The 25,910-nt window shown below is 41.5% G+C and overlaps 1 protein-coding gene across 2 annotated transcripts in view; it reads right to left on the minus strand.

Moving 5' to 3' along the window:
- The window catches only part of pkn1a (protein kinase N1a), a 98,269-nt gene that overhangs the window by 43,224 nt on the left and 29,135 nt on the right, over positions 1–25,910 (minus strand). The window contains exons 1-2 of one of the 2 annotated variants that reach the window (XM_061729459.1): positions 3,196–3,346; positions 812–1,006 (exon numbers count right to left, since the gene is read on the minus strand). In XM_061729459.1, the coding sequence (XP_061585443.1) occupies positions 812–1,006; positions 3,196–3,237 (237 nt within the window). In that variant the 5' untranslated portion in view covers positions 3,238–3,346. Of the gene's footprint in view, positions 1–811; positions 1,007–3,195; positions 3,347–25,910 lie in introns of those variants that run through there. The other variant, XM_061729541.1, reaches the window with a different exon arrangement.

Here is a 25,910-nt window from a genome sequence, read left to right on the forward strand (position 1 = left end):
CACCATGTTTTGGCTAAACTTTGGATTGAAGCTGCTTTTGGTGTCAAGTAAGTGTAACGAGCGCCCCCATAACCCCCACATCCCGCAGTATTACACACGAGAGCAGTAATGTGTTGAAATCAGGGATTAGTCCCAATCCGATTTTTTGACCACGATCCGATTCATTTAATTTTGAGTATTTGCCGATACCGAGTCCCAATCCGATACTTTTGTAACACATTTAAAAAGATGCTCAAATGCAAAAACAAACAGATCCAGGTTGTCCCATTTTTATTTTATTAACCTTTCCTATTCTATCATTTTACAATTTATGAGTGACGTGAGGATGTAAGATGCTTGTGATTGGATAATTGTAACTTGTGAAAGTGTACTCCAGCTAAGGTAACTCAGGTGCAAATAATAATACTAACTCAAAATATTGATTTTATTCACTAAAAAATAAGAAATGTCCGCCATGTTTTCAGTCAGTTTTCAGTCCGTAAATGACGACGAAAAGCATTCTGGGAAATGTTTCTGGCCCTAGGTCAGCTAGTCAGCATCTGAAATCCCTCGCTCTGTAGGGCTAGATTCATACACACTCCCCCTAGATGAAAAGAGGAATTGGGACACCACTACCCTCACGGGAACGCGCAAAATTTAGGCTAAAGTTGATCACTTCCATGACTTCCTGCTTTTATTCCTTCCTTTAGTTTTAAACTGTCTCAGTCTCAGGCGTCTTCTCGCCTGTTGGTTTGTTCTCACATCATCATTCCTACGTGAGTTTCAGGAATTAAGAATCAGAGTTGGATCGGGGCGGCGGTCCGGCGCTCACCTGCTGAGCGTTCCTCTTGTCCGTCGTGGCCCGCCGCAGGTTCTCGGCTCCCTCCTTGATCTTCAGCTCCTTGCGGATCTCCCTGCGGATCCGTTCGCGCTGCTCGTCCAGAAGCTGCTGGACGCTGGAGTCTGAGAAGTCGGAGTTCTGGTCCAAGCCGAGCTGCTCCAGGACGGACAGCCCGCCTGGGTCGCTCTGGAGAAAGACAGAGAGAGAAAACAACAGAGGTTAGGAAGCGAGGTCCTGAACTCTCCAACGCACGGCCCCCGTCAGCTGACCGGCGGGTGTCGGGACGGAGGAAGACAGAAGAGACGGCCAGCCAGATAAGACACTAATGGGAGGAAAGACGGGCAGGGATGATAGGGACGGGGCGGGCAGGGGAAGAGGGGAAATGCTGAAGACTGAAACGAAAGCAGAAGGTTGGAAGAAAACGCAGTAAAAGACCAAAAGTGTGTCACCGGGTGCCGGTCCAAAAAACATGGTTTTGACCTCTGATTAAAAGACACAAAAACTAAATAAAGTTCTGAACCTTGATGTTATTTCACTTGAAGGATTAAATGATAGATGCAGCTTGTTTGACGCTGTGTCTACAGGTTTGACCGAGGTAAATGTAAGACTTTTTAATATCATTTTTAAACTACATTTAAGACCAAAAAGACAAGTCACTAAGAAATCTGACAGGTTCCAGCCAAAACGCGATGTAAAACCCGCCGAAATAATGAAAAACCAGCCCGAATCATACATTCTGTTAATTATTAAATACGTTATAGATTTCAAGCTTCACAACACCACTAAATGGCCAGAAAAAGTTCAGGCTCCAAACAAATACTACAATTAAATTGAGTAGATTAAAGCAAATAAAATATCAGTGAGTTTATTGTGTACGTTTCTACTTTTCTCTGCCATAATGGAAACCTTTTTTGTTCATTATTTTTCCTAAATATTTAGTAAAAACTAGAAAAAGCAGCCCAAATATATATATTTTTCAGCCCAATTGGGCTGAAACTTGCCCAATCTGGCAACACAGATTTAGAACCTCTGCAGGAGATTCTCCTCAAAACGATGAAAAACTTTTTAATGATGACTGGATACATTCCCTCTAAAATTAAGACCCTTGGATTGAGATTTAAGACAAACTAAGACATTTATAGGTCTTATTTGAGCAAAAATTGAATTTATGACATTTTAAGGCCCGCGGCCGCCCCGTTTAGCACCAGATGGACCAAAAAAAGTAAAAAAAGTCCAAATCCGACAGCACTCACTGTAAGTACAAAACTTTTAATGCATAGTTAAATCACTGCACAGCAGCAGAGAATCGGACGCGTTTCAGCGATGAATGATTAAGCGGGTGTCTCCCATTTAACAGGAGCCAGCTGACTCTGATCGACTCTAAACCAATCAGAATGAAAACCATACATCAGTCATGGAATAAGAAGTACAATGAAAATATTTAAATACAATAGAGAAAAATAGAAAATATGAGTACATCATAGAAATACGGAAGAGTATTACGGCCAGGCAGGAGAAAAATAAAAATAATATTGGAGAGGAGGAAGATTTTTTTTTCATTATGCACTTCGAGAAAAGTCGAATTGTCGAGAAAAAAGTCGAAATGTCGAAATTAATGTTGAAGTACAATTTCGAGAAATTTGAAATTGAATAAAGTTGAAATTTTGAGAAAAAAGGCGAAATTTCGACTTTTTTCCCGAAACTGTATTTCAACATTAATCTCGACATTTCAACTTTTTTCTCGACATTTTGACTTTTTTCTCGAAACTGTATTTCAACATTAATCTCGACATTTCAACTTTTTTCTCAACATTTCGACTTTTTTCTCGAAGTGCACAATAAAAAAAAATCTTCCCCTCTCAAATGTTTTTTCTCCTGCATGGCCCTAATACTCTTCCGTATAGAAAAATAGTAAATTGATACAAATAGAAAAATATTTAAGTATTCACAAAAAACATGTCACAAACCCAAGAATGAAATAAAAAATACAAGATAATATGCATAGATCCATAGTGGCGTCGGGAGTAGATATGTGACTGTGAAAATGGTCCATACCACGTCTGTACAAAAAGTTGGAACTGCATGTGAAAACGCAGAAAATAACAGAAAAACAGCTGAAGGTCCAACTAAACTAGTAAATTACAAATCTGTCCTCCGAGTGTCTCAGGTAACCCAACAATGACCTACGTAAAAAACCAAGCACACCCTAAAAAAGCTTCAGACTCCACCGCTTTTCCTGGTCAACGATATTCCCTCGTCTGGTTCAAACAAGTCCTCACCGAGACCCGGATCGAGACCCGGCGGGACTCGGAGACCCCGACGGGAACAGCGAGGACCGATCAGCCACTAAAACACCAAAGCAAACAGCGCTTCACCTCCGAGCTGCCCTCGTCCTCCTCGTCTCCATGCCAACACATGCTCCGCTCGGCCCCGACCACCAAGACCTACGACGGGGGGACAGAAAACTGTCCCCTTCTGAAACCACCGCCGAAAGCAAAGTGAGCCGGCGGTGAAAAGGAGGAAAAGAAAAAAAAAAGATAAAAAGTGATAAAGAGCGGGAGAGTTAAGTGAGAGAGGGGGGGAACGCCTCCCAGGGAGGATATCCGTCCCGACACCGAGCGGCTCAGGCCTTTCCTGTTTCCTCTGCGGTCCTGCTGTCCGAGCAGGGTGAGACGCAGAGATCACTCCGGTCGCAGCAGAAAACCCCGGCCTCCCTCCCGGGTCTCCCGGCGCTACGACTTCACCAGAACCAGAAACTCTGGCACCGCGTTCGTTCCCGGCAGCTTTTTGTTTTTCAGGTCGGAGATACGATCTTGAGGACGGAAACGAGGGAAGGATGAGATTTCTAAGTACTGGACGGAGGCCAGAGGGAGTTCGTCGGGATGCTCCTACACAGTACTGGAGTTGAGGGGATGAGGGGGGATGAGGGGGGACGGCATCCCTCCTGAAATAAAAACGCTCAAAATCATCCCCCCTGTAAAACTGCCATCCCTCCTTTCCATCCCTTATGTCATTTCATCAATGAATGTGGTTTTACTGCTATTTCAACATTTAGAGTCATCACCAGAAAAATAACACCAGAAAAATAACTTATTTGACAATTTTCACCTGTTTCAAGTAAATTTTCACTTGAAATAAGTAGAAAAATCTGCCAGTGGGACAAGATTTATCTTCTTATTACAAGCAAAAAAATCTTGTTTCACTGGCAGATTTTTCTACTTATTTTAAGTGAAAATCTACTTGAAACAGGTGAAAAGTGTTGTTTTTTCCAGAGATGAGTCTTGTTTTAAGTCTAATGTGATTTTTTTTACTAAAATGAGACATTTTAACTAGAAATAAGACAAATATTCTTGTTAAGATTTAGAGTTTTTGCAGTGATCCATGTTACTTATCCTGTGAAGGACAGTCATATTGATAAGTTCAGAAAACTGTTTTTATTGTTGTGTTTTGATGTATTTGATGTAAGCCCAGTGGATATTTAAAGCTTACAGAAGGCTGCATTTAACTGCTGCTATGTCATTCCTGCAGTATTTCTGCAGGTGTTTTGGTCACTGCTATTATTTGTAATATATATTATTTGTAATCAGCACAAATTATCTGTCCCCATATGATAAAATCCACCATCCCCCCTGATTTTCTTTTACAACTCGAGTACTGCTCCTAGAGTACGGCATGTTGCTGGTCTGACGTTGGTTTCCTGCCATCTGCACACCCGTTGTCACCCCCCCCTCATTCAGAGAGGGTGATAACATCTCTCCTCGGGCAGCAGGAGGTGAAGTCAGCAGCATAATGTCGGCCTCTAACGTCATTCTAGCTGCAAATCAGGTTTGACACCTCCATCATCCTTAAAGACGCTTTTCAGGGATTTCCACGCCGACTGGACTAATTGTGTAAAAGTGTAATTTTCTCGTCCGTCTGATTTTCCCGCCCCCGCTCCTCCGTACGACTGTGTACACCAAGATAAGATTACTTCCTGTAATCTGAAGAGACTGAAGAGGCTCCAGGATGAAGCCTCAGAGCTTTTATCTGCAGTCAGGGCTGCAACTAACCACTATTCTGATCAGTCATCGATTATTTGAACGATTAGTCGACTAATTATGGATCAGAATCAGAATCATGTTTATTTGGCCAAGTCAGGTCAAACAAGACAGGGAATTTGACTATTATTTTCGCTCACTGTACAGTAAATAGACAAATGACAGCTCTTATTAACATAAGATCTTATTAACATACAAGATTTTCTCAGAAAATTTGAATATTGTGATTTTCTGTGATGCAATTACAAAAACAAAAATGTCATACATTCTGGATTCATTACAAATCAACTGAAATATTGCAAACCTTTTATTATTTTAATATTGCTGATCATGGTTTACAGCTTAAGAAAACTCAAATATCCTATCTCAAAAAATTAGAATATTCTCGGAATCTTAATCTTAAACTGTAAGCCATAATCAGCAATATTAAAATAATAAAAGGCTTGCAATATTTCAGTTGATTTGTAATGAATCCAGAATGTATGACATTTGTTTTTTTTTTTTTGTTTTTTTTTTTTTTTAAATTGCATTACAGAAAATAAAGAACTTTATCACAATATTCTAATTTTCTGAGACAGTCCTGTAATATGTATCTCATAATTCTTAAATGGCTCTTATTTAGCTCTTAGCTTTTACTTTTTTTACATTAAGTTGTTAAAATTATATGCTAATTATAAATAAAAGACATGAAAGATGGACACTTCATTTAAAAATACAAAAAAAAAGTACAACCCTCAGCAGAGATTGGAAAGTAGGAAGACGCCTCACTCTGTTCAAATTCTTTTTGTCGACAATAGTTGGAAATCGTTGGCAACTATTTTTAATATTGATTTTTGTTAACAACTAAACATTGCACTGTAGCTCACACTTCCACAAATGATAAAAAGATTTTTATTCAGCATGTTGGTATATTTGTTATAATGGTCGTTTATGCACAGTTAATCTGTTAAAGAGCTGGAGACAAAGTATCTGACAGGAAACTGGTTGTTTTTTTTGCCTGAAGCAGGAAAAAAAAACCCTGTTACACACACTTGTGGTGCTACTTTCAGAAACAAATAAATCAAATTTATGATGGAGACAGACTGAAATAACGACTCTGGCGGTTTGTTCTTCTCCTTTCATGCACATGAGAAAAGCAGAATATTAAAACCCCACATAAAACCCTCTTGGGTGGTGATAGTTATTCCCGCTGGAGGTGCTGACCCGTCTTCTTCCAGACTGATGAAGACGAGGCGAACGCTTTAACGAGACACATTAACCCCCCCGCCCCCGTCTCCAGTCATTATCCCTGTGTGAAATGTCTGCAAATGTGTCTCTCCAGCGGCTTCTGTGAGAAACGCTGAAGTGTTTGAGTGTTTGCTTCCAGCCACAGAGGGAGGAAGTGCTGCTGCGCACAGGCCGGGCTCGGTCCGACTGAGGGTTGTTGTGTCTCCGCTAGGGATGGGCGGTATGGACTAAAAAATTTGTCCCGATAATTTCTGGCATTTATCCCGATAACGATAAAAAAAATACCAATTCAACTCCACCTTTGTAACTATAAATCTATCACCACATTCAGTCTTTGGAGCCAAATCACTGCTCTAAAAGATACTAAATACTAAACTACACCAATTACATTGAATTGATAAAAAACAATTAAATCAGTACACCTGTACTGCAAAACTGTAATGACTCAGATCCGCCATGTTTGTTACACAAACACATATCAACGGGAATTGATGTTTGTTTGTTTCTTTTCCTTCCTTCCTTCCTTCCTTCCTTCCTTCCTTCCTTCCTTCCTTCCTTCCTTCCTTCCTTCCTTCCTTCCTTCCTTCCTTCCTTCCTTCCTTCCTTCCTTCCTTCCTTCCTTCCTTCCTTCCTTCCTTCCTTCCTTCCTTCCTTCCTTCCTTCCTTCCTTCCTTCCTTCCTTCCTTCCTTCCTTCCTTCCTTCCTTCACGTAGGTTCTGCGTCGATTTAACACAGAACCATAAATCAGCTTTACACAAAAACGTCATCAACGGGAATTTATCATTTTTACCGCGAGATGACAAATTCTTAACCTGGGGAATTTTTTTGACGGTATATCGTGGAAGGATAAATCGGGTATAGATAATGGATGGATGGATTGTATATCGTGAACTGTAAAATATCGCCCATTCCTACTGGCCAGTATTTATCTGTCCGACAGCAATAACTGATGTTAACTGAGCTGGAGGGAGCTGGTTTAAATGCTCGTTCTCTGGCGTCGTCCACAGCTTCATCCAAGTCCCACCCACAACAGAAAAGAGTGATTTCTACATTTCAGGGCTCGTTGAGCTGCTCCACCACAGACACACATATATAGAAAATTGCAATTAGAGATGTTGCGCAGCAGCTGCACAGCCTGTGTGTTCGTAACAGCCACCGCTAACAGGAGAAACTGGCATAAACATCTGTCCAGGAATGCAGGGCTGTTTCTTCAGCGCTCGGCGATACGGGAGGAAAATCCCATCCAGGAATTTCTAGGCCCGGTGCCGAAACAGAGAGTGGACTGAGAGGTAACTTTGAACAAGCTTTTTTATGTCGGAGGTTTTAACCTCTCTGGTTTTTCTTTTTTCTTCCCAAAGCACAGATGTGAAAATGTGAAAAAGTCTGATTCAGCAACACGGAAACACTGCGTTGGGTTTTAGCTCAAAGTTACATCTGAACTTTTAGCCAAGTTACGCGGTTGGTCTTTAACCCTTGTGCTGTCTTCAGTCAAGGAAGGAGGAAGAGAAGAAGGGAGGAAAGAAGGAAGGAAGGAAGGAAGGAAGGAAGGAAGGAAGGAAGGAAGGAAGGAAGGAAGGAAGGGAGGATGGGAGAAAGGAAGGAAGGAAGGAAGGAAGGAAGGAAGGAAGGAAGGAAGGAAGGAAGGAAGGAAGGAAGGAAGGAAGGAAGGAAGAAAAGAGGAAGGGAAGAAGGAAGGAGAGAGCATGAGGAAAGAAAGAAGGAAGGAAGGAAGGAAGGAAGGAAGGAAGGAAGGAAGGAAGGGAGAAAGGAAGGAAGGAAGGAAGGAAGGAAGGAAGGAAGGAAGGAAGGAAGAAAACAAGGAAAGAAGGAAGAAAGGGAGAAAACAAGGAAGGAAGGAAGGAAGGAAGGAAGGAAGGAAGGGACAAAATAAGGAAGGAAGGATGGAAGGAAGGAAGGAAGGAAGGAAGGAAGGAAGGGACAAAATAAGGAAGGAAGGATGGAAGGAAGGAAGAAAACAAGGAAAGAAGGAAGAAAGGGAGAAAACAAGGAAAGAAAGAAGGAAGGGAGAGAAGAGGAAGGAAGGAAGGAAGGAAGGAAGGAAGGAAGGAAGGAAGGAAAGAGGAAGGGAAGAAGGAAGGGAAGAAGGAAGGAGAATTAGGTCATTTTGACCCAAAGACAGTACAAGGGTTAAGATGCAACACACACTTCTCACGCCACTCAAACATTTCAAGTTTATAAAAGAAGAATTTCTCTTTTTCTTTTTCTCCAAAAGGTTCCATCCATCTTGCTAAGCGGACACCAAGATGTCAGAGAGGGTTTGTCAGATCTTTTTCTGTGGTGCAGACGAGCCGAAGGATGGATTAAGAAGATAGTTTAAAGAAAGAAAGAAAGAAAGAAAGAAAGAAAGAAAGAAAGAAAGAAAGAAAGAAAGAAAGAAAGAAAGAAAGAAAGAAAGAAAGAAAGAAAGAAAGAAAGAAAGAAAGAAAGAAAGCAGTGAACTCAAATGGCTCTGATGAAATGAACTATTGACAACAGTAAGAATATATCAGTAGCTCTGTATTGTTCCAGTTACATGCTTCCTTCTCAAATATACCAGTACATATCGTAATACGAGTATGTACAGCTTAGCCCTTTTCCTTCAACCTTTCAGATGTATTTGTTATTAAAACTGTCCTCCAGGTCTCTGCTGCTCCTCCAACGTCCGGTGGCTCGTGCTCATCGTCGTCACACCGGAAGTTTCTGATAACTGCTACAACTTTGAGCTATTTTCTTGATAGAAAACATCAAACCAACATGGCAGCTGTCATTTTCCTCTCCCACCGAAAACCAATAAAATAAAACGTTAACTCGGTTTACTACAGCTACGCTGATGTTTTCCTTCTTTAATATAATTATTGTGTTTATCTTGTTTAAATTAGAGATAATACGTTCTCATATCTCGTCCAGCTCTGGTCGTGTCCCACATAGACACGGTCTTTGTTCCAGGTTGGGACGGCGGGGATTCGGCCGCTCCGCGGTCACGGTCAAGGTCACGGTCAAGGTCACGGCTCTGGTTTATCGTCTTCTCGCGCGTCTTTCAAGCGATTCAGGAAAACGGGCCGAGGAATGTGGAACAATGAGGCCAGTCTTCAGGACGCGTCAGACGTTGCTCGGTTGGTCAAAACCAGGAATCGGACAAACCCCTCGTGATGTTTCTCATGTGTTTTTGAAGCTTTTCTCGTTCTGTTAGTTACCCCATCAATGTAAGTTACTATTACTTTAAACATACTTTCGTCAACGAAAATATCGTCATCAATAGGGCTGCAACGATTCGTCGACGTTGTTGACAAAAATCGATAATCAAAATAGTCGACAATGAATTCCATTGTCGACAATTGTCGCCAGACGTGTTTTTCCAACGGAGTGAGGCGTCTCACTTCAATACAATCTCTGGCGAGAGTCGCGCGTGCACGATAGCGTCTCTGCCGAGCTGTAGCGGGTAAACCTGTCCTGTACATCAGCTGCATGTAACAAAACTTCAAAAGTTTGGGAGCATTTTAGCCTGGATACAGCGAATAAAAAGATAACTTGCATCACGGCAGCACCTCGGACAGTTGAACGAAACAGACTCGCCTTGGTAAGACATTAAACGTATTTTGGCTTTAAAAGAGAGCTTTAACGTTGTGCCTTACTGTGTCTGACAAAAGTATTTTAAATTAAATGCATGCAGACCGATGAAGAGCCACCATCGAGCCCTTTCTGCAGAAGAGGCAGACGTGTTCCTGCAACAGGCGACTGCCCTCACTGATCAATACTGCAGCTGATCTGTGATATGAGCAGCTCTCCATGGTTGATGGTGACGGTTTCAACAAATGATACACCAGTTCAACCCAGAGAACATCCTGCCATCCAGAACCCATTTCACCCACGTGATGGAGAAAAAATACAAGACGTTTTATTTTATTTTAGATTTTTTATATAACACAATTGCCTGTCCTTAAAAAATGAAAAATAATGGACAGAGCTTTATTTATTTATGGATTTATGTCTATACTGACTGATCACTGTGCCTGTCCTTGGTTTTAGATAGGACATTTTATTAACTTTTTGTATGAACAGCAGCAAAGTTGAATAAAATATCTATTTTTCATTGACATAGCCATCTTTCTTGTGTTTATTATTATTTGCCACATAATTAAAGCAACCTCATACTAAATTTAAGAAAAAATGACTAATTATCTGATTAGTCGACTAATCGTTTCAATAGTCGGTGACTAGTCGACTATTAATATAGTCGTTAGTTGCAGCCCTAGTCATCAACAAACCTTTATCAGCTGAGGAAAACGAGACGAGACGCAGCGAAAATGCTGGTCGCGTGACGATAACAGTATATATAATGCAATATCGTAGAGGAATAAAAACGAGACTAAAATGAGAGTTCGACCCAAAGACTAGACTCAAACTAAAATGGAAACGGGCTGAAAGAAACAACACTACTCCACGGCTGAAACGAGGACCAGCTAGGGCTGTTCGATTAATCGATTTTAAATCGTAATCGCGATTATGTAATTAGAACGATGTTAAAATGTGAAAATCGTAAAATCGATTTTTCACTTTTTTTTTATTTATTTATTTTTTATTTTTTTTACCTTGTCTGCAAACATATTAATGATTGATACCATATTAATGATTGATGGAAATACCTCTCAATACCTGCGACAAGTGCGCCATGGGAGAGGCTCTTTAGTGTAGGAGGGGGCGTTGTAACCATGGTGATATACTAACATGCCACCGGGCATCCCTCAAGCCAGATGCGGTAGACCGGCTCGTGTTCCTTTCAAAAAACTTGCAAATGTGAATAGCAAATGTAATGACTGACATTACACACCTCTACCTCCTTCATGGGTTGATTATCATTTAGCATGCAAAGACCCAGTTTAGTTTAATTAGAAAATATCTTGTTTTATTTAATTGGAAATATAACTAACTGTATGTTTTCAAGTGCTGATTTGCTGATTTTTTTTTCCAGAGATAAAACTTTATATTTTATTATATTTTTTAAAACTTTTTTTCAACTTATTTTACAGAGTTTTGCACTTTATTCATTCATTTTTGGTTTAATAAGAGCAAAGTTTACACTTAAAGCCCAATGGGGCAAATGTTCAATAAAAAAACAAACATTTGAAATCATTTCTTTGCCTTTTGTCAATTCACAAAATAATCGTAATCGTAATCGAAAATCGGATTTTGAGAGAAAAAAATCGAGATTTTATTTTTGGGCAAAATCGAACAGCCCTAGGGCCAGCAGAGCCCCACTCGGACCCTTTGGGTCCCGAGATCATCCGCCACAAAGATCCACTGCAACTTCTCTTAGTTATAATCCCACTTTTCTTTCATTGACACTTGTACGGGGATCTGAGCTCATCCGTTGAAGAGAGCAAGCCGACATGGAACCAACTCTGTCGTGCTCTGGCTGCTGACCCTGAGTACACTACAAAGATGGCCGACCCCGCTGGGCATGAGTGACTCATCGTGCGTGTTGTTAGCGACTCGCCCAGGGAGGAACGCTCAGCAGCCAGAGAAGCAACGATGGGCAAATTTAATAGATAACAGCAGCGAGCGAGGATAATTCAATCAGACTGTGTGTAGCGTAGAGAAGCCCGCGGCTGGAGGAGAGAAACAAGACAGGGCACGGGTGAAGAGCCGTTCCTGCCTCTGTCTGTGTTTCACTATTAATAGGATCTGAACTATTCATTTTGAGTGACAGTGTCCACAAAAAGGTCACAAAAGCTGAACAAGCACGGACAAAAATAGGGAATATTCACTTTAAATGAATGTACAGTGAGGCATGCAACCGCACACACTTAAAACCTGCTCTTTGTGAAGCTCTGCACGGATACGACAGAGGCCGAACACGCTCGTCACCCCCCATCGCTGGTTAGAGGTGGTGACACAACGATGGTTCTGACAGGAGAGGAAGGACAGAAGAGCTCTGACGTTTCAGTTTCACTGATAATAGAAGAGGAAGAAGAAGGAAAACCAAAAATTAAAGAATTGGTAAATGTGTTTTTCTGCTTATCGATGACATAAAACATCTAGATGAGGGGGTCTCCAACTCTGGACCTCAACCCTGGACCTCAACCATGGTCCTCAACTCTGTGCAACCTGGAAACGTGCAGGGCAGTAAGCCCTGAGAACCCGGATCAAGACCACTGATCCAGATGACAAACGTTTCTGAAAGGCGTCTCAATCACCTAGGGCTGCACGATTAATCGTTAAAAAAAAAATCGCGATCTCGATTCATGCTTGAACGCAATCTCATTTCCAAATGACGACGATTTAAAAAAAAAAAAAAAAAAAAAATTTAAAGATGGCTCCATAAAAAAAGGACTAGGCCAATGTTCTAGGTTGTTGTAGTCCTGTCATGGTCAACTATCATGTTGTCATGTTTGTTATATTTTGTTAATGATTGTGGATTACATTTGGAGAAACATCTACCTTTCTCATCACCTGACACATATTGCACATAAATATTGTTAAAATTGTTATTGTTAAAATTATTTAAAGACAAGAGAGATGTTTATTGTTTTTATGTTCAATGTCAGCTGTTACAGCAAAAAGCAGCCAGAGGAATAATTTGTTGCCTCAGAACTACAGGATCTGTTACAAGTCCCCTTTCTGAAAGGGTGTTCAACTCAGGGAGGAACAAATATTGTTCAAAATTGTTATTATTGTTTAAATTATTCAAAGGTTTGTGTAAAGAAGACAAGAGATGTTTATTGTTATTATATTTTTGTTCAGCTGTTGCAAAGTTAAAGTAATAAGTGCAATACATTTTATATTGGAAAAAAATCGTGAGAGAATCGTGATCTCAATTCTAAGCAAAAAAATCGTGATTCTCATTTTGTCCAGAATCGTGCAGCCCTACAATCACCCCTCGATACGCGCAACACCAAATACCGAAACAGAAATCCTTCAAAGGAAACGAGACCAATTCAAAAAAACTCCCAGATGAACCTTTTTAGGCTCCCAGGATATCAAAAATGCAAACTACCGGCCACTTGTGATCGCATCTCTCAGGACGTACGTTTCATTTCATACAAAACCTTCATCTGGAATGTGTTTGTTTGTTGGATTTTCAATAACTGGATTAATAATCTTCAACTGACAATTCATATTTTTCCACTGAAGAAGAATTCACAGGAAACATAATTTCCTGTTGCCGCCACGCCGACTGTCTGCACGACAGAGGGGGGGGGGGGGGGGGTAAGACCGAGTGATCCTGACAAATGGATGGTTTCCAGAAATAGAAAGTTGGTCATAAAACCCAAAGCGCAAACATTTACTTTTATTGGAGAGGCTGTTTGCACACGGTGCTGGTTAAATACAGCCACCACCGTGACACGTCTAGAACTCCAACCCGTCACTTTCCAGGGAGCCTGCGGCCGACAGCGCGGTCGTACTTAAGCACAAGTGGACATCAGCAAGTGATCATGGAGAACAGTTTCCTGGGAAGAGCAACAGGAAACGTGTCCAGTCACACTGTCAAAAAAAAAAGGTTATGGAGGGAGGGATGGACGGGGCAGAAAGAGAGAGAGCAGCTTGTGGACAGGAAGAGAGGGAGGGGAGAAGCTGGAGGGAAAATAATCAGAAGTGTACAGAGAACAGCCATGAATCAGCAATGAATCAGCCATGAATCAGCAATAACTACTTTAGGGACCTGCAGCGGAGCTGGAGGCAACAAAACAATCCTCCATCGACTGGACGGGTTAATTCATCCTCTTCTGCTCAGTTTGATGGATAAAGAGACAGATAAACACAAGAGCGGTCACAGCATGTGAGGGAACTCTGAACCCGTCAAACAGTTTTCTGTTGTGTTTTCTTTTTGTCTGTAATTTTTCATATGAAGATGATCTACAAGCAGAAAATCTCTGACTTTAGTTTGAAACAACTGGCATGATATGAACAAAACAAAATGAACTGAGTGCTAATACTGTGTTGGATAGAAATGAAGATACCGCCGATGTACCAGCTGATGCTCAAAACAACAGGCAACCATATTTCAACATAATTTTAAATTAAAAAGAAAGTTCCTTCTATCTTAACCTTCATGGATATTTACATCACCGTTATCCCATCCTACTTATCTGCAACCTCCCTTTATCTTCCCATCTTTGCCCATTGACGACCTCTTGGCTAAGGCCCCGTTTACACGGAGCAAAAACGGAGGCGTTTTCATGCGTTTTGGCCGTTCGTTTACACGAAAACGGAGGACAAAGTCACCAAAAACAATCATTTCTGAAAACGCCGGCCAAAGTGGAGATTTTCAAAAACTCTGTTTTCACGTTTGCGTCTAAACAGAGAAAAACGGAGGAAAAAGGAGATTTAGGCTCAGAACGTCACAGAAACGTCACCAGCATCATTTGTGCGACCTGTGTTTACAATTTGTTTGGCCACTGTCAATATTTTGTTGTATTTTATATTCTAAAGTCACACTTAAAAAGTAAGACCCCGTCCACACGTAGCTGGGTATTTTTAAAACCGAATATTTCCCCCCCTCCGTTTATAAAATAATTTGTATCCACATTACATACTTTAAAAAAAAAAACCCTTCCACATAACCGAAGATCTGCTTTTTCACACGACCAGTTTGGTAGAGAGTCTTGTGGGAAATGAACCGATCACGTTTGTTGCGGCATGCAGCGATGCAGCGCATTGTCACATTTGGAGAGCGGTTACGCCGATGCCGTCAAAGCTACAGCGTAGCTTTGAAGCAGACGTTCAACAGTGGTTCTCAAATGGGGGTACGCGTACCCCTGGGGGTACGTGAAGGCACTACAGGGGGTACGTGAGATTTTTAAATATACATATATTTAAAAAGTAGCATCCATGCAAAAATCCTTTAAAAATAAATATTTCATAAATAATTGAGGAAAATATAAGTCTAAATTCATAAAATTAATTTTATCTTCAGGAGTAGGTAATAAGTAACTTATTATCCTAAAACCGCAGAGTATCCCCCACCCCAGGATGGTTCCACCTAGGGCTGGGCGATATATCGAGATTTTAATATATATCGATATATTTTCAAACGCGATATGGCACGAGACAATATCGTTTATATCGATTTCTAAAAAAAAAAAAAAAAAAAAAAATTTTTTTTTTTTTTAGAATGTTTTTTTTTTTAATGATTTTGATATAGCTTATTTTGTGACAAATTGACTTGAATGTTTTATTTGAGATTTGCACAAATGTTTTGTTATTTGCACAACTGTCAACCTCAGTGGAAAAGTCTGCCTGTTACTGTCTACATTGTACTAATTGTACAGTGTATTTTAATTTAATTGTTATGCAGGAAAGGGATATTTGTTTTATTTTATTCCAGAAGCATTTTTATTCTATATATGCAGGCAGTTTATTTTTATTTCATTTGTTTTATACATTTTGATATTGTGCAGACCTCTGTTAATAAAGGAACCTGTGTGACATTTGGCACGAGGCTTTGTATTAAAACTGACTGTTTTTTTAAGGGTTTGCCTCAGAAAAAATGAAGCTAACAGAGATGCTATGCTATAATGCTTTGGGGGAAACCCGAATTAAGGCACAGAAAAAATATCGAGATATATATCGAGTATCGCCATTCAGCTAGAAAATATCGAGATATGACTTTTGGTCCATATCGCCCAGCCCTAGTTCCACCTAACCTGTCAATCACCTGGCTTCACCTGTCAATCACTTGGACCAACGATGGAGTTGTGGTTGAAGCGTAGCAGCAATATTTTTATGTTTCATAAATCAGTTACTGATGGCACAGTGCTCTGTTTTAGGTCTTTTTTTTAACAACCAAAAGGGCTTTGCGCTGGTTAGGGGGTACTTGGCTGAAAAGATATTTCACAGGGGGAACATCACTGAAAAAAGGTTGAGGACCACTGTCGTACAACATGGGCTTAACCGGGGCAGGAGGATGTTCGTTTCAGGGACGGCAAGAGTTGTCCAGGTGTTAAAATATTCGTTTCGTTTTCATCTGAAGGACTATTTGTTTACTTTGGAGAAGCAATAACGGAAAAGGAAATGAGAGTGAACAATTTCCCTTCATGGGATTAATAAAGTATTTTGAAACAAAGCATTGTATAAACAAAAAGCGTAGCATTTTTATAAGCATACTTCTTCAAACTAAGAACATCAAGACTTTGAAAAAGATGGACGGAAACATCTACTTTTGGACGAATTATTGCTGCTGATGCTACTGCGGTTACAGCTACTGTGAAAATAGTCAACAGAAGACGAAGCCAGCGGACGATGGTTCAGCTGGTCAAGTGTTCATTCTAGTGGTAATTATACTGATAGCACATGCACAAGAAAAGACACAGAAAAACCACCATACTTAGAAAGGCCGTACTCAGGAACCCCCGTTAATGGGAACACACTTAACAGCACAACTGAAACGGAGGGTAAAAGAAGATAAGGAATAAAAGCCCTTATATTCCGGGTAAAGCACCACCAGCTGTTTTATTATGCAAATATTCTGGCAGAGAAACAAGATTCTCACCTGGATTCACACAGCAGGAAACTACGGTACGTGAGGAAACGCACGACAGGTTACGTGATGCTCAAAGTCTTTTACAAAACACGTCAGATAAATCATTTAGTTATTTCGTGTGTGGGTTTTGTGCCAGCCTCAAACATTCGCTACAACTGCAAATCAGTTCTTTCAGGGAAAACGATTTAGTTCCTCGGCTTGTAGAGGCTTGTGTGGGATTATTGATCATGTTTGACCACAGAAACATCCCCTGAAGTCTTAGAAGCATTTGCATATCCATGCTGCCGTGATTCTGACGCCATGCAAGTCAACACATGTTGGGATTTTTAATCCACTTCCAGTGAACACATCAGTGAAATATCAGAGGAAATTGCAGAAGAGAAACTCGATGATCCGAGAAAACCTCCCAAGTTCCTCTAAAAAGAAGGCGATCTACTCAGTGGTGGGACTGGTGAAGCTTTAGCATCTTCCCTTTGATCATTGTTTTGTAAGAGGAGGGAAAAGGCAGTTTTTGGTGATGAAACTAAAGTTGAATCATTCATAAATCAGACTTCAGCAAACATAGGTAGATGTTAAAGGGGATCTATTATGAAAAACAGGTTTTCTCTTGCTTTAATGAGCATTTACATTTAGGAGCGCCTCTGTGCAGTGCTGTTCTGCAACGTGAGTTGACCTGCTTCGTTGCCTAGTAACGATGCGAGTACCGCTGCTGTTAGCGCGGGCATATTATTATACATTATGGGATGTATAGAGTTTGTAGCTAGCCAACTATGGCGTCGTCGAAAAAAAAAGAAAAAATATCGCGGGCGACAGACAACATGATATAAAGAAATTTTTCTGCCAGACTCCGGAGCCACGGAAAGTAGATGAAGGGAGAGTAACAGAGGCAACAGAGAAAAACATGACAGGTGCAGGTGAGACGGGAGAAAGAGGGGCAGATTGCAGTGGAGAGGGGGGCTGCTCAATTATCCTTAAGGCTGATTTATGGTTCTGCGTGTAATCGACACAGAGCCTACGGCGTAGGTCACGGCGTAGCTTACGCCGTAGCCTACGGCTTGGGGTACGCCGCCGCGTACACTACGCTCTAGGCTCTGCGTTGGTGTAACGCGGAACCATAAATCAGCCTTTACCGTCGCTCACATCGGTCCGACTGCCGACCCCCGTCCGACTTGTGACACCGGTCTGACTGGTGACCCAGTAAAAAACAACGCATCTAAACACAGAACAGTAGAAAAAAAGTAGACATTCAAGGCCTGTTTAAAATATACATTAAATGCCATAATAGGTCCCCTTTAAACAATCAAAACAAGCTTTTGATTGTTTTTGCTAAATAAATTAGAAATTCAGCCTCTGATCCATGTCTTTATCTTCCCATTCTCTAACCTCATTATCTATGCAGGATTCTGAGTGGGCGGGGCTATGATAATGAGGCTCTGTGCTGATTGGCTGCCTGAATGACGCGATACACCGCTACGAAAAAATGGAGGAAGCTCCGGCCGGCGGAGTTAATTGTGGGCGTGGTTTCACGCATCACAACAGGAGCAGAATCTTATTGGCTCGTAGATCCACATCACACTGGACGGCTCATCCGGGCGGCTGTACAGACACTGCAGAATCTGGTTGCTTTCCTCCTTCTCTGAGTTGTCAGGCTGAGGGGAAACCACTTTATATATGTTAAAGCAAGAAAAAACCTGTTTTTCATAATAGGTCCCCTTTAAATGAAGAACATCCAAAGTAAGAACGTAAACAGTCTGTATAGGAAGTCTAGAGAAAACAGCCCCCCCCTCTCCCGTCTCCTGGGAACAAACACGACCGCGCTGGCATTCAAACCAACCGCATTAATATTCCTCGTCAGCGAGGGGGGGTGGGACCAGCACAGCAGGCCGCCTGTCAATCACCGCCCGCTCTGGACCGGTTCAGACGTGTTTGGCGACGCGAACAGACCCATTAGTGGCTGTTGAATCCCCTCTGAGTCAGGGAGGATCTCTGACAGCTGCCAATCAGCCCGCGGCTAAAACTCAAAGGGCACCAGATGCTATGAAGATATTTCTATTTAAGCACCCAATTACATCTGTAAAGTTATGGAAAAACACTCAGCTGTAAATCTTTACCATTCTTTAACGACACAAGTGACGCTGACAGAAAGTTAATGTTGAAAAAACAGCAGCAAAATTAAACCGACTAAACATCAATGTCAAAAAGTGGGAGCACTTTTATACGTGGGTTTAACCCTGTTGTCTTCAGGTCAAGGGAGGAGGAAGAGAAGGAGGGAGAAAAGAAGGAAGGAAGGGAGAAAAGAAGGAAGGAAGGGAGAAAAGAAGGAAGGAAGGGAGAAAAGAAGGAAGGGAGGAAAGAAGGAAGGAAGGGAGAAAAGAGGAAGGGAAGAAGGAAGGAGAGACCAGGAGGAAAGAAGGAAGGGAAAAAGGAAAGAAGGAAGGATCCTTCCTTCCTTCTTTCCTTTTTCCCTTCCCAGAAAAGAAGGAAGGAAGGAAGGAAGGAAGGAAGGAAGGAAGGAAGGAAGGAAGGAAGGAAGGAAGGAAGGAAGGAGAGAGCAGGAGGAAAGAAGGAAGGAAGGGAAAAAAAAGGAAGGAAGGCATGCAGGCAGGAAGGAAGGAAGGAAGGGAGAAAAGAAGGAAGGGAGAAAAGAAGGAAGGGAAGAAGGAAGGAGAGAGCAGGAGGAAAGAAGGAAGGGAAAAAGGAAGGAAGGGAGGAAAGAAGGAAGGAAGGGAGGAAAGAACGAAGGAAGGAAGGTAGGAAGGAAGGAAGGAAGGAAGGAAGGGAGAAAAGAAGGAAGGGAGGAAGGAGGAAGGGAAGAAGGATAGGAGAATTAGACCCAAAGACAGTACAAGGGTTAATCAAATCAAACTTTATTTATAAATACACAAGTAACACAGAGTGCTTTACATGATAAAATGTTGATTTAAATCAGTCAGATTACGATCTGTTACGTCTAACGTCACTCCTGGTTTGTTGATTGGTCAAAAACGGGTCATGTGACGGGGAAGAAGAAGCAACACACTGCCCCAGACGGGAGCGTGGCTGCATTTACAGACCAGGAACCGAGAAGTTATTCCCGCGTCGCATTAGCCGCTACACGCCACCGAGGCACTTATTCAGTCTTACAGCTCGGAGATAAAAAGAACGATCGGTCTGCAAACATCAGCAGTTACAACATCACTTGCTATGATACCGAGCTGAAAAACAGTGCAGGATTATCGGATCATTTAGTCACGTCTGCATGCAGCGAGGAGGAGACGTGATGGCTCTGACAGGTCTGGTGTTTCTGCAGCAGCTCCAGGGAAGGACAGTCCTGCAGAGCTGCAGCCCGGTGTGTGTGTGGGTCTGAGATAGAAATGGCTGAGTGGTTATAACACGGTGGGCTGATGCCAGTTTAGCTCATAGAAACCACAGACAGAAGTCCCAACGATTCGACTGCAAAACGTTGGATTCAGATTTCCACCTGAGGTGAAAACAATGCTGTTTACGAGCAGGGGAGGAAGTGTGCTGGAGCGGCGGTGGGTGTTTGGCTGCAGCCTGAGAAAACATCTGGAGGCATTCCTGAGACGCCTGAGAGGTGACAGCAGCCAACCTGCTAGGAAAGCCGGGCGGGGAAAGGGAAGGCCGAGGGGAAAGGTAGAAGGAAACGTCTCAGGGCTAAGATCTGTTTTATTGAGCTCCTCAGGCGTCGTTATTCCACTTCCACTTCTTGATATCCCAATTTAAACATGATTCACTGCAAAACAGAACTCACTTCACCATCTGCTCGAGGTCCGCTGCATTCACGGAAAACCGACATCCGCTTGAAAGCATAAATAAGTGTACAAGTTTATAATAAAGATGCACTAATCAAAAACATTGGAGGAAACTGAGATGCACCAAGTGATTGTCTTGGTTGAAATTGGCCAATAATTTGTTGCTGATATCAGCTGATAATAGTGATGCACCAAAATGAAAAATTGTGGCCGAAACCGAAACCGAAAATAATAATAAAGCACTTGGCCGAATACCGAATAACATACCAAACAATGGTTCTTCGCAGTTTTTCTATTTATTTTACCAATTTTTTCACCATTGCATAAATCAAATAAATGTGCTTTAGGCATGCTTTTCAAAGAAAAAAATCTTTTACAAAATTAAAAAGGTAGAAATATTTTGAACAACTGAACATTTTTTAATTTCCCAGCATTTTTTTTAAATATTCCAGCAGACATTATACCAACAAGGCACAATAACTTGAAATAAATAAATTAGCAAAATAATTTTTTTGGCCATCTTTGAGCTTACATTAGGCCTATAACTGACTGCTGAAAAATTGTAACATAGGCCTTAAAACAAAACAAAAAATGCATTAAAGTGCATTGGAAAAAAAGTGAAAAAGAAGTGGATAAAACAAAATAAAGAAAAAGAAAATCAATCCCTTTCCCATACAAGTATTAATATGGGAAAGGGATTGATTTTCTTTTTCTTTATTTTCTTTTATCCACTTCTTTTGCGTCATCTAAACACACTGTTATTACAGGTAATTGTTCATTTTTTACCCCACTTATTCCACCCAACACCGAGGGTGTTTTTTTTGCTATTTTCGGCCGAACAATTTCGGTTACCGAACATTCGGTGCATCACTAGCTGATACTTAGAAGAATTTTATTTTCTATCCACTTCATGCATAATATTGCCTTGAAATGATTTATTTATTTCCAGGCATGTCCGGGATTAACCCTACAGGCCTGGCAGATCCTCCAAAAGCAGTTTTTATGCTGTGATGTGATTTAAAACCATTGAACGGAACAATTCACCTTTAATTTTTACTGTCGCCACATTTTACTCTTCAAATGATTATTTTATTTTCGATAATGAAAATTATTTGCGAATAATCCCCTCCATTAGCAAACACATGGATGCTCTCAGTCAGAATAACAGAGGGTCCAGATCTCATCCCAGGAGAGGACCTGTCTTACTGAGGATCTCACACGTTATTAATGTGTAAAAACGGCTGTAGATGATGGAAGAGAACCTTCTCCAGGACAGAAAAGTACCAGACAGCAGCATCTGCACCGAAGCAGATTCACGAAGCCTCGTGGTTTCAGTTCTGAACCCGTGATGAGCTCTGATTCACGCCACTCCGGCCACGTCTGCATCTAGTTACATCTTTCCTCTGATGAAAACACTCACGTTTGGTCTCATATTATCATTTTTCATCAGACAATCCTTTTCATTTCCAAATCTCAAAGCTTAACCCTTGTACTGTGTTTGGGTCAAAATGACCTAATTCTCCTGTTCCTTCTTTACTCCTGCTCTCTCCTTCCTTCTTCCCTTCCTCTTTCCTTCTTTCTTTTCTCCCTTCCTGCTTTTCTCCTTCCTTCCTGCTTTTCTCCTTCCTTCCTTCCTTCCTTCCTTCCTTCCTTCCTTCTTTCCCCCTTCCTTCCTTCCTTTTTCCCTTCCTTCCTTCTTTTCTCCCTTCCTTCTTTTTTCCCCTCCCTCCCTTCTTTTCTCCATTCCTTCCTTCTTTCCCCCCTTCCTTCGTTTCTCCCTCCCTTCCTTCCTTCCTCCCTTCTTTTCCTCCTTTCCCTCTTTTCTCCCTTCCTTTTTCCATTCCTCCCTTCTTTTCTCCCTTCCTTCCTTCCTTCTTTCTTTTCTCCATTGCTTCCTTCTTTCCTCCCTTCCTTCCTTTCTCCCTTCCTTCCTTCCTCCATTCCTTCTTTTTTCCCTCCCTTCCTTCCTCCCTTCCTTCCTTCCTCCCTTCTTTTCCTCCTTTCCTTCTTTTTTCCCTCCCTTCCTTCTTTTCTCCATTGCTTCCTTCTTTTCTCCCTTCCTTCCTTTTTCCATTCCTCCCTTCTTTTCTCCATTCCTTCCTTCTTTCCTCCCTTCCTTCCTTCTTTTCCTCCTTCTTTCCATTCCTCCCTTCTTTTCTCCATTGCTTTCTTCTTTTCTCCCTTCCTTCCTTTGTCCATTCCTCCCTTCTTTTCTCCCTTCCTTCCTTCCTTCCTTCCTCCTTTTTTCCCTTCCTTCCTTCTTTCCTCTCTCCCTCCCTTCCTCCCTTCCTCCTTCCTTGACCCAAAGACAGCTCAAGGGTTAAAGCAAAAGCATTTGTTCTGAAATGATATGAAACAAACATTTAAAAACGTGGCATAAGTGACATAAAGGGGTTATTGATGATCAAAATGAAGTAATCGATCGAGCAGACGGCCGTCCCTTTTCCACACTGCCCTCCCGTGTTCCTCCCACTTGTTTCAGTCCAACAGACGTGGAGGGTGAAGCTCATCTGGGGCAGAGGGAGCGTTGGAGAGGCCGGCTACGGAGAGGCCGGCTACACCCTTCCCCACGAGACAAACAGAAGCCAAGAAGGCCTGGGAGCGGGGACGGACCGACAGATTGGAGGAGGTGGAGAAAGACAGGAGGGAGGGGAGGAGAAGTGGAGATGGCCGGCCAAAAAGTGATAAAGAAACAGGTGGAAGAGGAAGGGGAGGATGGTGGAGCCACGACACGGGAGGCGAGCGAGGGATGAAAGAGCATTGGGGAGCATGCTGGGCCTCAGACCCGCTGCCAAACGGGCAGACATCAGAGCCGGGGAGGGAGGAGGAGGATGAGAGAGTCTCTGTTCGTGGGTGGAGGAGAGTTCAGGCGCAGCACACTTGGCTGAGCCTTTAAATCAGCTCCCCAAACTGCACAAAACCTACTTCCAATTAAGGAGCTGCAGGCAGTTTATTCTCTTTAACCCGATGTGTCTTTAATCATTTATATCTCCGAGTCTGAATCATCCCGCGATAAAGATTCCTCGCAGAGTCCCCACGGCAAAAGAAATAAACAAAGGTGAGGCCAGACGGCCCATATGTGCATCGTAAAACCTTGGAATAAAAAAACAACCATCAGCTTTACAGCCATAGGCCGTGAGGAACCGGCGGGATGAGAAGTTAGCAGCCAGTAGGAGGAGAGGGCGAGGAGAGACGCTGCCCTCGGACGACCCGGACATGTGAATCAGCAGCAGCTATCTCGGCTGACGTCTATACTTTAGAATACAAAAGGGGATTTTCTATGGATGATTCAGCTTCAGCTTCTTGACAACTGTTGTCAGTTTGAAGCACAAAGAGAAATATTACCCTATAATAGGGAACGGGGACGGCTCCGTCATCTGCTGGCAGAGATTTAAATGTGCTTTCATACTTGACCTATTTTAAGGCCATTGTTTCTCCTTCTGTCTTTTGCATGGCAAGAATCTAGAAAGAAAAGTACCGTATTTTGCGGACCATTAGGCGCACCGCATTATAAGGCGCATGATAAAACATAAGTGAAACAAAACAGTCTGGTCAGTCGAACTTTATTGAACTCGTTCACAATAACAAATACTTTCACATTTTAAATCATTCGTCGTCCACCAATCCACCAATAACAAGTGGAGGAGGATGTGACCATGCCATTGAATTGTGAAACGTTATTTTTGGGAGACATAATGTTCGAAACATGGAATGTAAAAGATAAAAAACTGCTGACTATACTGTTGGCAGCCAGTAAGAAATGTGTTACAAGGAAATGGTTAAAAGTGGAACCCCCACTATCGACGACTGGATTGGGATCATCTACGAGATCTATGTTATGGAGAAGATCTCTTCCTCCCTCAAGGTTGAGAAAGAAAACTTTTATAAGATCTGGTCCAAATGGACTGAGTATGTGAAACCAATCACATCTGATTTCATGTGAACTATTTTTTTATGTGATGTAATGATTGTAAACATGGGTGCGCTCCCTGGTTTTTTTTTTTGTTTTTTTTTTCTTCTGTTATTGTTTTTGATTACTGTTTATAAAAAAATCCCTGGAGGACAGTAGGGACAAAATCATTTAAGTTAAAGATTGAATGTAAAATACTGCTGTTCTAAATAAAGAGAATTTCAAAAAAAAAAAAAAAAGTGGAGGAGTTGAGCGTCGTGCTATGTCCTGTTCTCTGATTGGTGCATTGTTGCCAGCGATAGCGACACCTGAAGTTAGTGTGAGGTTGGAACAACGTTGGATTCCAACATTTGACATTAAGATTTGAAAACTGGTTTTATGCTAAAAACCTAACATTGACGTCTAATTACAGAAAGGTAACGTTGACTAGATGTTGGATGATGGTTGTTTGCAGCGCTACATAACTAGTTATCTAACGTTGCAACCCGTATCCAACCAAGGACCGACTTTAATGTGTCTGAACGGTCCGACCATCGATCAACGGAGCGGCTTCATCGTTTACCGATGTCACCAATTCATTTTAACAGATTTTTGAGAGCAGTGTACCACATGAAACTGGTTTGAGTCAGTAAACACAACAAAATTATTACATATGGTGCTCCGGATTATAGGGCACACTCCTGATTTTTTAAAAAAAATTAAGGATTTTGAGTACCCCACATAGTACAGACAACAAAGTAAGCATGTAATGGACACAGGTGAGTCTTCGGGGATATTTGCTAGAGTGAGGTCTAATTGTCATTTTATTGACAATTCAATCTGAGTTATAACTGATGCTTTAATGTCAGTGTAAATATCTGGTGACCCAATCCCTAAAATTATCTAGGAAACTCTTTTTTTACGCCTGCCTTCCGCACTCTTCCGGGCAATGTATTTTATATTTTTATTAACACAGGTAAAATCTCATTGAGATCCAGGGTCTCATTTACAAGAGAGACCTGTTTCAGGTAGCGGCAGCAGCAAAACTCAAAGTTACAGACTAAGTGAACGTACAAGAGACAAACTCTAGTAATTTGAATTCCTCCATATGGAAACTTTTGGATGAGCTGCAAACCCTGTTCCAATTACCGTTGCAGTTGTAGATGAACAAAACTACAACCCTTTGAAAACAACCTGTCGGGCTGCTGTGAAACGATCCGGTACACGGTACGTTCGGGTCCGCTGGAGTCATCACCATGTAGCACGTCCCGCTAAAACCAACATGTCGTGGCCGAGCGCTAACATTGTACACGTTGGGAATTGTAGACTCCTTCCAGTCATCCCAGTGCACCACAGCGCCCCCTAATGGATGGAAAATAAACTGAAATAAACTACATTTTTAGTGTTTTACAAGTTATTTTGGGAAAATTCACTCAAAACTAAAACTAAAACATTAAATTATAGACAGTCACTTTGTAATATGACCAATTATTTTAAAAAATATAAGCAAGCTGAGGTTTTAATGGATCAGTGGTTGGAGCCAGTTGCCCTCTTGGATTACATACTAAATATATGAAGGGTGAGGGGGAAAAAGTTATGAGTACTAAAATTAACATTGTTTCAAGTTAAATTCAGAAATAGGTTAAATATTTCAGCTGTTGCTACTTTATCATCTATTACTACCCAATAATTTTTTTTTTTATTA

The sequence above is a fragment of the Cololabis saira genome, chromosome 1, assembly GCF_033807715.1.
Source record: "Cololabis saira isolate AMF1-May2022 chromosome 1, fColSai1.1, whole genome shotgun sequence".
In the NCBI taxonomy this organism is placed as follows: Eukaryota; Metazoa; Chordata; class Actinopteri; order Beloniformes; family Belonidae; genus Cololabis; species Cololabis saira.